At 38.6% G+C, this 13687-nt stretch overlaps 5 protein-coding genes across 5 annotated transcripts; 2 read left to right on the top strand and 3 right to left on the bottom strand.

Annotated features, from left to right (window-relative positions):
* Positions 1-779: 779 nt before the first annotated feature.
* LOC117625469 lies at positions 780-1998 on the top strand. The gene is made up of 2 exons (XM_034357017.1): positions 780-1297; positions 1537-1998. Exons 1-2 carry the CDS (start codon positions 871-873, stop codon positions 1590-1592), a joined length of 483 nt encoding a protein of 160 aa, XP_034212908.1. The 5' UTR covers positions 780-870; the 3' UTR covers positions 1593-1998.
* Positions 1999-2120: 122 nt separating this feature from the next.
* LOC117625468 (transcription factor DYT1) lies at positions 2121-3105 on the bottom strand. The gene is made up of 4 exons (XM_034357016.1): positions 2911-3105; positions 2623-2796; positions 2349-2525; positions 2121-2229 (listed from the first exon to the last, which is right to left on the bottom strand). Exons 1-4 carry the CDS (start codon positions 3103-3105, stop codon positions 2158-2160), a joined length of 618 nt encoding a protein of 205 aa, XP_034212907.1. The 3' UTR covers positions 2121-2157.
* A 786-nt stretch (positions 3106-3891) lies between these two features.
* Positions 3892-5256, top strand: LOC117626313 (pentatricopeptide repeat-containing protein At3g13160, mitochondrial-like). The gene has a single exon (XM_034357981.1). It carries the CDS (start codon positions 3985-3987, stop codon positions 5128-5130), a length of 1146 nt encoding a protein of 381 aa, XP_034213872.1. The 5' UTR covers positions 3892-3984; the 3' UTR covers positions 5131-5256.
* A 122-nt stretch (positions 5257-5378) lies between these two features.
* Positions 5379-7743, bottom strand: LOC117626312 ((3S,6E)-nerolidol synthase 1-like). The gene is made up of 7 exons (XM_034357979.1): positions 7513-7743; positions 7150-7432; positions 6691-7069; positions 6363-6581; positions 6130-6268; positions 5786-6034; positions 5379-5695 (listed from the first exon to the last, which is right to left on the bottom strand). The coding sequence occupies exons 1-7, from the start codon at positions 7690-7692 to the stop codon at positions 5405-5407; spliced, it is 1740 nt and encodes a 579-aa protein (XP_034213870.1). The 5' UTR covers positions 7693-7743; the 3' UTR covers positions 5379-5404.
* A 3023-nt stretch (positions 7744-10766) lies between these two features.
* LOC117625092 ((3S,6E)-nerolidol synthase 1-like) lies at positions 10767-13302 on the bottom strand. The gene is made up of 7 exons (XM_034356677.1): positions 13199-13302; positions 12849-13104; positions 12323-12695; positions 12011-12229; positions 11786-11924; positions 11451-11705; positions 10767-11315 (listed from the first exon to the last, which is right to left on the bottom strand). Exons 1-7 carry the CDS (start codon positions 13241-13243, stop codon positions 10995-10997), a joined length of 1608 nt encoding a protein of 535 aa, XP_034212568.1. The 5' UTR covers positions 13244-13302; the 3' UTR covers positions 10767-10994.
* Positions 13303-13687: the final 385 nt, after the last annotated feature.

The raw sequence follows: 13687 nt of genomic DNA, 5'->3' as shown, positions 1-13687 counted from the left end.
ATTATATTGTTGTTAAGGCGATAATGACAGCAGTTAAGGCATCATCAGCAGCAGGCAAACTTAGGAGAGTGCCATTAGCTTAGCATGGATCAAATGAAAGCATGTGTGCGTGAAGTTACAATGATAATTATCCATTAAGGAAAGCACACATTAGATTTGATGGTTAGGACTTGATTATGCCGCCTGATGCATCGACATCTTCTTCCTTAAATATATGACCCAGAATAATGAAATTTATGCACCAAAGTATCATTATGCAAGCAGTCTAGCAGATGAACATATTGTTATTTGGTAGGTTTTTTTTTACCAATTTACTCATAAATCCATAAGCTTTAAGGGTTACGCTGTTTTGTATTTTATAATCTAAAAGCATGATGGCTATGAAAACAAAAATTCTAAATGTTATTCTAATGTTTCTAATGTATCGGAAGAGGAATTGAACTCGAATATCAAAGACAGACGCCACCTTAACCAACTGGCATGCTTTCGAAACACTGAACCAACCCAATCTTATAGGTTGGGCTGACCTTGTATTAACTATTAAGATTGGTCCAGCCCTCCAGGCTTGGATTGTAGCCTGACCCAAGATGGTCTATTGAGGGAATTAAGTTCGATCCAATGGTTGACCCGTTTTTTGATTCATATACATATTCAACATCAGGTGAGGTCGACCATTAGATATTTGTGGAAATTAAATAAAATATTGTCCGTATTTTTGGGAATCCTGTATTATAATATTAATTATCAATTGTTTTATGATAGCATCATAGTAGCTTTCCCAAAACGAAACCTTAAATTAAAAACCCTTGTTGAAACCTCAGACATTCAGCTTTTGTCTGTCCTTCGAAAGTCCCTTCCTTCCTTCACACCATGTCTCTGACACCCGTATCTTTGCTCACTCTCTCTCTCCTCCTCCTTCTTCCTCTCACAGCCACCTCATCCCTCCACAACCTCCTCCAAAGCCAAGGCCTTCCAGCTGGGCTCTTCCCAGACAATGTAAAGTCTTACAATCTTGACCCGATGGGTCGCCTGGAGGTTCATCTAGACTGTTCATGCATGACCAAGTTTGAGACCAGGGTCTACTTTGAGAACATAGTCAGAGCTAATCTCAGCTATGGTGGTCTAAGAGGCTTGGAGGGTCTGATCCAAGAAGAGCTTTTTCTCTGGCTTCCAGTGAAGGGAATTTCAGTGAGTGATCCATCCTCTGGTCTAATTTTGTTTGACATTGGTGTTGCCCATAAGCAGCTTTCTCTGTCTCTCTTTGAAGACCCTCCTGTCTGTAAGCCTGAAGCTCAAGGTACTCAAAAATTCCATCTTTTTCTCTCTCTTCTTTCTACAGTTTCAAATAGATTGGTACTGATCTTTGAGATGAAATTATAAAGCTGTCAATTTTCAATTTCCCCCTCCTTTTAGTCTTTTATTGGCAGCCAAACAGAGGCCAATTGGCTATTTGATTAAATCCATCCATTCTTGGAATTTTCTGGCATTAAGGGGTCAAAAAAATTAACATTTGAAACATTCAAACATGGAATGCAGGAATTTTCTCAAAGAAGGATGGTGGGAGGAAGATTGGATTTCAGGCCCAGAGATGAAGGATTGATCTTTTCAGTTGACAGATAATTTTCTCCTCTTTTGTTTTTGGTTTTTGTGCTTTTCAATTTTGAAAAAAAAAAAAGGTGTTATGTTCATAGAAGCTGTTAAGATTGTAAAAAAAAGAAGGGAAAACTGAGTGTAAGTTTTGGGATTTCCCTCAAGGAAAAAGTGATGAGGATTGGAAATTTTGGGGTTTTATATTGTCTCAGTAGTTACTTTGTCACTAAGCCTTAAATATTGGTTAGCTGTTTTGTGGTATTTGCTTTTGAGTTTATGTCTCAACCAGATTGTTGACCACCTTAGTGGGATCATTCTGTCCCTTCTGTTCCTAACCAAATGTCTCAAGGCCAGCAGTTTGCCATTTCTTTAATCAGTACAGTATATATGAAGATGAAGCATAAATGATGTCCTGGATTACCATTTGCTACCAAACACAATGACTAAATAGTAAATAATTCCAATCTGACCTCTGACTTGAAATCAACAAGTCATGAAAACAGAAAACAGAAAACTCTGTTAGTTTCAAGGGTAAATAGAATAGAATATCTGATGCTTCCATTTGCTCTATATGCTACTGATGATCTCTAGCATCAATTCCTTGGTTTGCTCAACTTCAAGCGTTTCGCAGTAGAATCCCTGAAAATCATTAGAATTGATATTAATTTCATGTGCTCAATTCAGTAAAGTGGTGCTTTTGTATCAAAATATATTCATTTGTGTTGTGAGTTTCTTGGAACTGATATGCTGTGACTTACCATGACACAAGATGAAACAAGCATTGCTCCATTGGAGGTAGTGACACTGGTATCAGTGAGTTCAAAGCCAAAGGCAGTCATGGCCTCCATCAGTTTAGTGAACCCACCTCTTTTCTTCTCAAGGATTGCCTTTACCCAAAGTTTGTTCCCATCTATCTGAGTCACATTGACCCCTGCCTGCCAACACCAGCAACCAACATTTAAAATATAAGTAGAAGAACTCCCATGTTTCAAAGAGATCAAATGTACAGAGTTATTAGCTAGTTGTCCAAACCTGAATCCCAAATTTCTTCATCTCTTCTGCAGAATGAATTTCTTCTTTCTTTGGCTCTGGTGCCTCTTCTTCTGATGCTTCCATATCGAAAAGCTGGTCTTTGAGTATGTTCACAGTCTTCTGCAGCTCGTGGATATAAGTGATGGCATCCTCAACAATAGTTGCTTTGTTCATCTGAGACAGGGCAAGAAACAAGAATTAGATTCTTACTCTCTCCACCTTCGAATCAAAAAAGAAAAGTATTGGCCTTAATTATGAAACTTGATGTGAAATGAATAGAATACTTGCATTTGTAATGTTTGGGACCAATGCACGTAGGGTGAGGAGGCGTTCACTGAGTTTCTGCCGTCTCCTCCTCTCGGCGTGGAGGTTCTTGGACTTGTATTCGTCGTCATTGTTGTGACTCCGATGACCCATCCTACCCCCTATTTTACCTTGTTCAGTTATGCATAATTCATCCAAGGCAGAGGCTACAAACTCCATGTTCTGGAGATATTGATGAAACTTAAGTTTGATAAGTGAGAGAGAGAGAGAGAGAGAGAGAGAGAGAGAGAGAGAGAGAGAGACTAATGTTGGCTATGAATTATATGACTGTTCCTCACAAGGGAATCATTTCATTGTGTGTGAGAGAGGAGCAACCAAGATGCTTCGGTTATGAGAGAGAGAGAGAGAGAGAGAGAGAGAGAGAGAGTTATAGTCTTATAGACCATTCAGTGGTGTTATTGCAATTGGGTTGGGTAGGCTTTGGTTTAATCATGTACATAAGTAGTTTCTACAGTTGTGTGTTTACTGCAATAATCTGGAGCGTTAAATCAATCAATGGATGGGATTAAAGATTTGAATGATAAGAGGGTTCATTTTTCACAGCGGATTTGAGCTAAGAAGTGAAGTAGAAGCCTCAACAACAGCTAGTAGCATTCATTCACATGTTGAATGAGGAACAAAAAAAAATCTGGTTTTTGTGTTTTCTGTTGAATGTTCATGTCATGCCTGTTGGTCCTTGTTGACTGGAAAAAGTAGAAACGAATGAAGTTTGTTAGAGCAGCAGACATATAGACTACACCATTTATTTTCGTTTCTGGTACAGCAGCATTGCTCCCTCCGCACAAACTTGTTGGACTGCTAGAAACTAGGCCTCTCTTAACCTTCTTCGACCCAGAGCTCAACCAAGTCCAATTTAATTTCAGCCCAACAGGTTTGTTTTGGGTCCGATGGAGCCTCAAAACAAAGAGAGAAGAAAATCTACTGACAGTTAGAAACTCGGTTTAAATTGTTTTTCATTCTCTTCTTACTTACTATCGGGTAACCCACAAAAGTGCCAAAACCCAAAGCCCCACAGTCAGCCACCACCACTGGCGAACGATGTCTTTCTCTCGCATCCTCCAGCGCGCCTTCTGCACCAGCACCCAACCCAACCCCACTACCAGGCAGAGCATTAAGGCCATCTCCACCGACCTCTACAAAGAGCGCAACCTCAAACGCCTCGTCGAGAAGTTCAAGAAGTCCTCTGAGATCTATCGCTTCCGAACCAAAACCTCCATTTACGAGGATGCCGTTCGCCGCCTCGCCGCCGCAAAACGTTTCAAGTGGATCGAAGAGATCCTAGAGGACCAGAAGAAGTACCCGGACTTCTCCAATGAGGGCTTCGCTGTCCGACTCGTTTCGCTATACGGTAAAGCCGGTATGCTTGAAAATGCCCAGAAGGTGTTCGACGAAATGCCTGATAAAAACTGCGAGCGCACGGTGTTGTCATTTAACGCCCTCTTGGCGGCTTGCATTAACTCCAAAAAATTCGACAAGGTTGATGAGGTTTTTAGAGGGGTCTCGCAGAAGTTGTCAATTGAACCGGATGTGGTGTCCTATAATACTATGATCAAGGCGTTTTGTGAGATGGGTTCGTTGGATTCCGCTGTTTCGATGCTGGGTGAGATGGAGAAGAAGGGCATGAAGCTGGATGCCATCACGTACAACACGATTTTGAATGGTTTATATGCACATAGTCGGTTTTTGGATGCTGAGAAGCTATGGGGTCGAATGGTGGAGAAGAATGTTGTTCCTGGTGTTAGGTCTTACAATGCCAAATTGCGGGGGTTGGCTTCAGAGAAGAGAACTGAAGAAGGGGTTGAGTTATTTGAGGAATTGAAGAACAATAGAATAAAACCTGATGTGCTTAGCTTCAATGCCTTGATCAAGGGCTTTGTTGATGAGGGGAAATTGGAAAAAGCTAAGAAGTGGTACCATGAAATGGGGAAGAGCAATTGTGCTCCGCAGAAATGGACTTTCCAGACGCTTGTTCCCTTTGTTTGTGAGAAGGGTGATTTGGACTTTGCCAGTGAGCTCGGGGAGGAAATTTTCAAAAGGCGCCTTCTCGTGGATGCAGCGTTGTTGCAGATTGTGGTGGATGGGCTGGTTAAGGCCTCTAGGATTGAGGAGGCAAATAAGCTTGTGAAACTTGGGAAGTCAAATTGTTACCGGCGTTATAATCTCAAGTTGCCTACAGAGGAATAATGCATTTCTTTTGATGTTTGTTCTGTTTTGCAAATTGCATGTTATGGTTTATGATTCAAAGCACAAAATGGTAAGGAAATATGGAACTCTTTTGAAGTGGAAGTTTGATCGATTTTGTTTTCTGAATTAGCCTAGTTTTCACCTGAAAATACCTTTAATATTGTTATATTATCCTTGTGCAATTTACTAGACATATATTGTGCGTGCGATGCATAAACATTTTATTTTATTTATATAAATTACACAGCTGACCAGAAACGAGGAAGAATATATATTACACAGATTCAGTTTCATACAGCATCGATCTCATATACTCCTTCAGCGAGGGAAGGCATTGGTTTTGATCGTAGCTATACATCAATGGCACCATTCTTGCAAGATTAAGGGAAGCGTTGGTGAATGCGACTGGAAACGGATTAGGAGACACCAATTCTTTGTTCAGGCGCTTCCATTCTTCTGAAATCAAATTAATAGTAATTTCTTGTGCGTCCTCAATCGAACAGCCTTGGTGTTCGTTTATGTAGCACCGTATGTATGAGCCGTCGTGCCCATCTTGATTCTCATCCTACAATCAATATAGTTACATAAGCACATTTACAGCTAGAGATATAAACAAGACATGTTTACAGCGTGCTTGATATGAATATAAGCTTACCTCTGCACTTCCCAAGTCGTCCCAGAGCCGAAGAATTGCTGCTGCAGAAGATATGATAGCTGGAGTTTCATTCAACAGCTCCACGCTTTGTTTGGTTATGCCATGACCCAAGAGAAAGAAAATGTGGACCATCACCACATTCACCCCAGAAGAAACAATCCCGTTCTTTAAGTAGTCGTCTGCTTTGGGCAAGTGCCCAGACTTAAACCATTTTGCTTCTACTAAAAATGCATTGCAGAGACTCCCCCACTGCATGAAATATAGAATTGAATAATTAACTAATCTTTAGTTAATTATACTGGTAATTGATAATCAGCCAATCATCACACATTTGGTATATATACCGTCTTTCTTAGAGAGCGTAACGGGTTCCAGCCGCGCTTCTGATAGACCTTGCTGCTGATTTCATTCGTCATATCGTGAAGAGCCTTGAAGCATATTTTCATGTAGTCTGGTAGGTGCTCTATATCACCAATTTCCCATCTGCAGAAGCATCCAACAATTTATTGATCAGTCAATGGGCAAAACTTGTTAAATCAATTAAATTTAATTGTTGAGGCATGTTTATTGCATATACCTATTGACAGCCTCTGTGAAGAGAGTGAGCTCGTCAAGCGTCCCGTAAACATCAAAAATGTCATCAATCAAATAGATGAATGATATGGGTTTTGTGAGCTCAACCCTCTCCTCTGTCAAGTTTGGATCTGTTAGGCATGCCATGGACCATATGTACCATTTAACTGGTTGGTCTCTGGCAAACTTCAATTCCTTAGCCAATCCCAGCTCTTTCCACCACCTAATTGAGATAACATAATTCAAATAGACACACTGATTAATTAGCTAGAGGGGTCCAATTATATATAATCTACGTACGTCCTCATCAATCATATTGTCAATTAACTTACTTGGAAATTTGAACAATTTCCTTCTGGTGTAGGGACTGGACTATATTAAAATCTGTTTTGGCCACTTCCTGTAAGATGTTTAACCATCGATTATTCGTGCCTCGGGAATTAGTAGCAAAAAAGTTCTTGGCCATGAAAGTGGCCAAACTTTTGTGATGGGGATTGGACAATGTGTGTCCAACAACTCTAGCTTGGTGATGATCAAGATGTGACAAGGATGTATTTAGGAGATGCCAACTAAATTGTCCAGCTTCTTCAAGTGTATCTTCTCCTTCTATACTTAGCTGTGAAGCTTCGTATAAACTCATCAATCCCTTAATGTCTTCACTCAACATTTGCTTGAAGCTTCCTTCGCTTTCTTTGAATTTGTTGAACACATCTATTTAACAAAAAATATACATATGGTGAGCAGTCGAATGATTGGCTAGTACTGAGTACCAATATACGTATGATACCTACCATCAGGCACGAAGTAACCCTGTTGTCTGAGCAGTCGAAAGCGAACTGCCACCTCATGAAGATCACTGTGATGATCAACTCCATCAGCACTACCGGAGGTGATGATCAAATGCTGTTTTTGAAGAATTTGGTCAATCTCTTCTTGAAAGTGGTGGTCAATACCCAGCCGTTGAACAGCATCGATCATGTTCAAACCCTCAACTGCTTCTTCTCCTAGTTTGCTCAGTACATGCCTGAACACGTCCAGCTTTCGTGCATGTAGGAAACAAATGTCATCATCCTCCTGCTTGCAAGAAAAGCAAAGAATTATTTTAGGCATGAAGGAAAATGCAACATAAAAGGCAAAGAGCAAGTGTTACGTACCCTAGTAATTGTATTAGCATAGTTAGTTTTGGAGTTTAATAGGTGCAAGGGAGTTGAAAGCAAGCCATGATCTTGGGCAGTGCTCCATTGTTGAGAAGAGGGCTTAGGAGTAAGCTGAATATGTGGGATCTTTTTTGGAGCATTATAGACAGCAAAGATGGCCTTAGAAAAGAAGGCCATTTTTACTAGAGCAATTGCAGCTGGATCTTGTTTTTTTCTCAGTTTGTTTCTGTTGCTTAATTTGAGAGTGTAAGTGACTCTGGGGTTCTCATTATAAAGAGGAAGATTTGCACCGAGCGAATTGTGAAAAATACTTCACTTCACATCATCTGTCAAACTAAAAACAGAAGAAACGTGTCAAACTAAAACCTAAATTTACTTATAATAATTGAGAGAGGGTGTGCTGCTGGCACTTTCAAATGCACCATATTAATGAATAGTGTTCGATTTTGTAAAAAGAGCTCCCACATTTTTTGTGTGTGTTGTATTTAATTCGATGGATTTGAAAGGCTCACAACAACCGGTATATTTATACACGGAATCCAAGAAAGAATCAAATTTGTACTTATAATGGAAGCCATTGCTCCAATCTCCATCTCCATCTCCGTCTCTATCTGTATACATATATTGTGGAGAAGAAAATGTCATGTATTGAAGGCCCCAAAAACGAAGTCCAGCAATGAATGCCAACCAGGGCAAGGAGTGGGCAAGTCCAAAGGCAACACTTGTCTGAATTACTACCTGGGCAAGTTCACCTAATAATAACATCATTGTGACGTCAACAACTAATTTAAATAACAAAAAATTGAAGCTCACCTAATGGTAACGTCATTCTGAAATCTCCTCTTGTTGATACCATAGCACACAATACAAATTTGGCAAAATACTGACCAAGGTCTAAAATATCTACGGTTTTGGAAATATCGATAGTTCAAAAACACATAAATTTCAATGGAACTATCGGGAAATTATCGATATCGATAAAAAAAAATTCTTGAAACTTTGTAGGATGTTTATTTAGTCAATTATCTACGAAAAGGAGTTTTGTGAAAACAAATTGAAAACTCATGGGGTGTTCATGTAATTTTTGAGACCTGAGGGGGTTTTGTGAAAACACTAGATACCTTAAGGGGTGTTAATGTAAATAACTCTTCAAAATTTTCATTGTCTTCATTATCTTGATCTTATTGATTTTACAGTAATATTATAGCAATATTTTGGTCAAATGTTACTGAAATGTGAGAGAAATTATCGACATCGATATTTTTTGATATTATCGATACTTATACGATATGTGTATAAATATATTTTAAAATATTTTAGATCCAAAAAACCGATAATATCATGGATATTTTAGTACTTGATACTGACATTACGACAGGTACTTCTCCTGTTGTTACTTTGCGCCCGCATACATTATTAGTTTTTGGGGTCTGAAATACATTATTCTGTTGAAGAAATAAAGACCCTCGCGGGCTCTGTGTGTGTGTGGATGATTCTCCTTGCTGGTGTTCCATAATCCATCCAAACTCAATAACTTGAATATTTTGTCGGTACCACAAGAATTGCTACTATTTGTATTTTGGGCCCCTCTTTTGTAGCAGTTGTGCTGTTCTTATTGCATTTAGGAGGGGACCATGACCTAAACCACATTATATGGCAATTGTTCTTTACGTTCTCTACAAAATATATGAAATACATTGGGGTCATGGCATGGCCGGGGCCCCTTCCTTCTAGCCTAAGCATGGCTCTGCCTTTCATATCAAAAAACAAAAGCAAACAAACATGGCTCCTCCCCTTTGTTTTAGTTTCGTTTCGTTTAGAGCCTCAACAATCTTATCGAGTTATTTAGGCCGGTTCAGTTTATTGAGATTCTTATTTGAATTTTACGTTTTTTATTCCACACCAATTTTCTTAATTATTTTCAGTCCCAAAATCAATAGGCCAAAATAATCTTAAACCCAAAGAGCATATTTGGTTGGTGATGATTCATGTAGGATTAACCACGTTATGCACATTTCTACTTTTGGTCACTCTCAGAAGAATACATGTTTTGTACATGTTGGTTTGGAGTCATCTCAAATCCAAATGGCATCAAGTGTTTGACGTTTCCTTTTGTTGGTAAAGAAAAATATGTATCTTCAAATTTGTTATGACCACATATCTCGCACAAATATGTGGGGCCTTGACTGTCGACTTTGGGCCCGCGACCCATAAACATTTATTTGAAACCAACAACTCGTGACTTGATGTTTGGGCCCACACTCTAAGCACATGAAGACGAGTCACCACTCACCATCAGCCTGTTCAGTGCGTCTTGAGCTTGACTTTTGTCAACTCGTTTCTTCTTGGTGTTGTAATTTTCTTATTTAAATATGTCATCTTATTTAAATTTCATTCCAAATGACAAAAAATTGACACAACAAAACATATATTTTTATTTTTAAAACTTTGCTTCACACCCAAAACATTATGAAACGTTAAAACAGTTTGTTGGTCTCTTTCCATCGCCTCCTTCTTCCATCTTCCCAAAGCAAACAAAACCATAGAAGAACCAGCAGCTTATAACTATTTTCACACTGCAACCTGATTAAAGAATATAAGAGTCTTCGTTACTCAATTCAATTTTGCTTCAATATCTTTCTCACCATATCCACAAGATTTTCTTCCTCCATTCTAAGAACAAAATACGATGGTTTTACAAGAAAACACATATGAAATAATCAAAACCTCATAAAGTTCATAAGTAATCTTCATTAGTTTCCCATATAATTAGCTAGATAATTTTTTATTGTATTTCTTTTGTGGCCAAGATTGGAGATTTGATCATGTCTAGGTGCTTAACCACCCAAAATCCATGGTTGGATTGGATATACGATATATATCTTCTTCATATCTTCCAATTTGTTACAATAAGAAAAATATTCAGCAGAACAAGAAAATAAGGTATTCGATTGTTGGTGTCAATTTGAAAGTATGAATGAGAATTTATGGAAGAAATGATTAATAATTTGTGGGAGGGAGATGCTAGAACAGAAAAAATAAACAAAGAAAGAAGGTATTTGTTACTCTTTGCATTTTTTTTTACGTGAGGCAATTGGTTTTTAATTATTGACGTGTGATGTGTTATTTTCTTGGCTCTTGGATGAAATTTAAATGAGATGACCCATGTTTATAAGAAAAATCAAGCAGATCCCGATTCATGGCAGAGAAAATCTAAACATAGAATCCGGATCCATGAAGTATAGTAGTTGTTGTTCAAATCCTTCCTTTGTTATTCTTTTCAATAACAGGGTAATACATAAAATAAAATAAAACATCCCTACCTTATCTTCCGAAACTAAACAGGACAGCGAATGTTTCTTTTTGGGGGTTTTCCCCCTATTTCATTAAAAAAACAAAAACAGGATATATATAATTTGAGCAGAGTTGGCAATCTGGTGGTGAAATTTAATGAGGCCTTTGAGAATTGAGACCTCAATTTATTTCGTCTGGCCTGGGGACTGAAACCCTTGTGCAAGAAAACTATCAAAAAGCAACGACTTCATGTTCTCCTCAAGGCTTGGAAGGCGATGTTGGGTATTGTAATCATACATCATCGGCACCATTCTAGCAACATTGAGAGCAAGTTTTGTAAAAGACTCTGAAAATGGATTTGAAGAGAAGCATTCTTGGTTGAGTCTCTTCCATTCATCTGAAATCTTTTGGAAAACGTAAGCCCTTGCATCTTCATCTGAGCAACCTTCGTGTTCATTCACGTAACACTGTATGTACGAACCATCATACCCATTTTGGTTCTCATCCTGCACACACAAATCAATTAACATGTGTTAGGGAAGGAGAAGGACACTTCATGGGGCCGTGAACAGTAAGGTATTTTAAATTATTTGACTTCTACGTCAACTATTTATTTATTGTTTTTTTATGGATTGAAATACCTTGGCACTTCCAAAGTCATCCCAGAGCCGTAGAATGGTCGCCGTTGAAGATATGATGCCAGGTGTGTTGATGTTGTCAACAATATCTATGGCTTGCTGAGTTATGCCTCGACCCAATATGAAGAAGGCGTGGGTTAGAACTGCAGGCACCCCTGTACTGATAACCCCATTCTTCAAGTAGTCTTCAGCGTTCGGCAAATGCCCACACCTAAACCATTGTGCTTCTAACAGGAACGCCTTGCACAATATTGCCCACTGTAACATAATTAACGCGATCAGTTAAGGCGGTACTCCGAACTCGAAATACAGTTTGGTAATAAATTATTAATGCATACCGATTTTTTTAGGGATTCTATAGGGTTCCACCCATGCCTTTTGTACGCCCTGTCGCTGGTTTCATTGGTAATGTCATAAAGAGCCTTAAAACTTATCTTCATGTAATCTGGTAGTTCATCAGTCTCATCAAGATCCCATCTGCGTTCACAGACCATTGATTAAGTTCATCATTTCAGGATGAGGGTGTAGTTGATGTATATTTATTATCCTACACACAGACGTACCTCTCAACTGCTGCTGTGAAGAGGACGAGCTCGTCGAGTGTTCCATGCACATCAAAAATATCATCTATTATGTAGACAAGAGAGATCGATTTTGTAAGTTCAAGCCTTTCCTCTGATAAGCTTGGATCTGTGAGGCATGCCATGGGCCACGTATACCATTTGATTGGCTGGTCTCTCGCAAAATTCAACTCCTTTGTCAAGCCTAGTTCTTTCCACCACCTGATTATTAAGATGAAAATTTAATATTAAGAAGAGAAATATATATATATATATATATCCAATCCAAAGTGAAGTTTTTTGATCTGAACTCACTTAGATATTTGTAGGATTTCATTTCGGATTATAGATTCAACCACGTTCAACTCTAGTTTTGCTAGCTCCTGTAAAACACTGGCCCATTTCTCTGTGCCTTGGAAATAGTCCAAAAAGTTTTTAGCCATGAATCTTGTCAAGCTCTTGTGATAAGGATGCTTTAATGAATGTGCTACGAGTGGTGCTCGATGATCATCAAGATTGTTTGGCAGCCAAGCAGTAAGAATTTGGTGGCTGAGCTTTCCGGCTTCATCAAGTGCATCTTCTCCTTGGACACTCAAGTGAGATGCTTCATACAATCCCACCAATCCCTCAATGTCTTTGTCTAGTCCTGATTTCAAGTCTTCGATGTTCTTGAATTTGTTAAACACATCTGTAAACCGATTGAAAAGAAAAGAGTTGTTATTGTTTGTTTACTTCATTGGGTGGGTCACTTCAGTGAAATTATACATAATTAATTTCCGTTCGTTGTTCTTTTTAAGTCCAGTTCAGTTAGGAAGGACAGAAAGATAGAGAAGAGAACAACCTGTGGTTACATGATAACCTTGTTGTCTCAAGAGTCGAAAACGAAGTGAAACCTCAAGAAGTTGATGATTGCAATTATCATAAGCTCTTGCATGATATTGCTTTTGCAGAAATGCTTCAATCTCCTCTCGGAAGTGATGATCAAGGCCTAGGTGCTGCATGGCATCAACCGCAATCAGCAGTTCATCTTCTCCAACATTTGCCAGTGAATCCTTCAATTCCTTCAATTTTTGAGCATGGTGGACGTGAAAATCAACCTAATAAAAGGGGGAAAAATAGACATAATAAGAAACCAACAAAAAAACAGTTTGCATGGATCAATGTAGGCAGTGAACTTATTTTGGAGCTTACAATTGGACAGTTGGGGGAAGCAGAGTGAGCTTGAAGAAAGGCCATGTCGTTAATATGCCGAGTATAGGTCAGAGGAGAAAACAAAGAAACAGTTTGATTTTGGACGAGAACTAGAATACTTGTAATAAATTAATGAAGTCATCCCCCCAATTTATAGGCCACAACAACAATGAGAACGTGTTGCAGACTTGAATGGTGACATCTCCGTCATTCTACACAACGTTTTGCGCGCGCATTTATTTGGTGGGAGAAAAAGAAGTTACAATGTATCCAAAACGCTAACAATAATTGATGCAGGACAAGTAGTTTTCCAGGACTCGTCAACCAACCATATATCCATGTGCTTATCATCATTTCAGTGTCGGTGCTTTTATTTTATTTTATTTTATTTAGACATATTCAGTTATATACCTATTCTTACCACTAGTGATATAAATAAATTATATACTATTTAATTTCTATAAACAAATCTAAAAAATATAGCTGACT

This window comes from Prunus dulcis, chromosome 4 (assembly GCF_902201215.1).
Source record: "Prunus dulcis chromosome 4, ALMONDv2, whole genome shotgun sequence".
NCBI classification, from domain to species: domain Eukaryota; kingdom Viridiplantae; phylum Streptophyta; class Magnoliopsida; order Rosales; family Rosaceae; genus Prunus; species Prunus dulcis.
The sequence above is the reverse complement of the archived record's forward strand: the minus strand, read 5'-3'. Positions and strand labels throughout refer to the sequence as shown.

Coding starts and splice junctions, on each gene's coding strand:
- LOC117625468 (XM_034357016.1), bottom strand. CDS start 3,105: ATGGAGTTTGTAGCCTCTGCCTTGGATGAATTATGCATAACTGAACAA. Junction 2,797..2,910: donor TGGTCCCAAACATTACAAAT/GCAAGTATTCTA, acceptor GCCCTGTCTCAG/ATGAACAAAGCAACTATTGT. Junction 2,230..2,348: donor TTGTTTCATCTTGTGTCATG/GTAAGTCACAGC, acceptor AATGATTTTCAG/GGATTCTACTGCGAAACGCT.
- LOC117626312 (XM_034357979.1), bottom strand. CDS start 7,692: ATGGCCTTCTTTTCTAAGGCCATCTTTGCTGTCTATAATGCTCCAAAA. Junction 7,433..7,512: donor ATGCTAATACAATTACTAGG/GTACGTAACACT, acceptor TCTTGCAAGCAG/GAGGATGATGACATTTGTTT. Junction 6,582..6,690: donor GAAATTGTTCAAATTTCCAA/GTAAGTTAATTG, acceptor TATCTCAATTAG/GTGGTGGAAAGAGCTGGGAT.
- LOC117625469 (XM_034357017.1), top strand. CDS start 871: ATGTCTCTGACACCCGTATCTTTGCTCACTCTCTCTCTCCTCCTCCTT. Junction 1,298..1,536: donor CTGTAAGCCTGAAGCTCAAG/GTACTCAAAAAT, acceptor CATGGAATGCAG/GAATTTTCTCAAAGAAGGAT.
- LOC117626313 (XM_034357981.1), top strand. CDS start 3,985: ATGTCTTTCTCTCGCATCCTCCAGCGCGCCTTCTGCACCAGCACCCAA.
- LOC117625092 (XM_034356677.1), bottom strand. CDS start 13,243: ATGGCCTTTCTTCAAGCTCACTCTGCTTCCCCCAACTGTCCAATT. Junction 13,105..13,198: donor CTTCCCCCAACTGTCCAATT/GTAAGCTCCAAA, acceptor CCCTTTTATTAG/GTTGATTTTCACGTCCACCA. Junction 12,230..12,322: donor GAAATCCTACAAATATCTAA/GTGAGTTCAGAT, acceptor CTTAATAATCAG/GTGGTGGAAAGAACTAGGCT.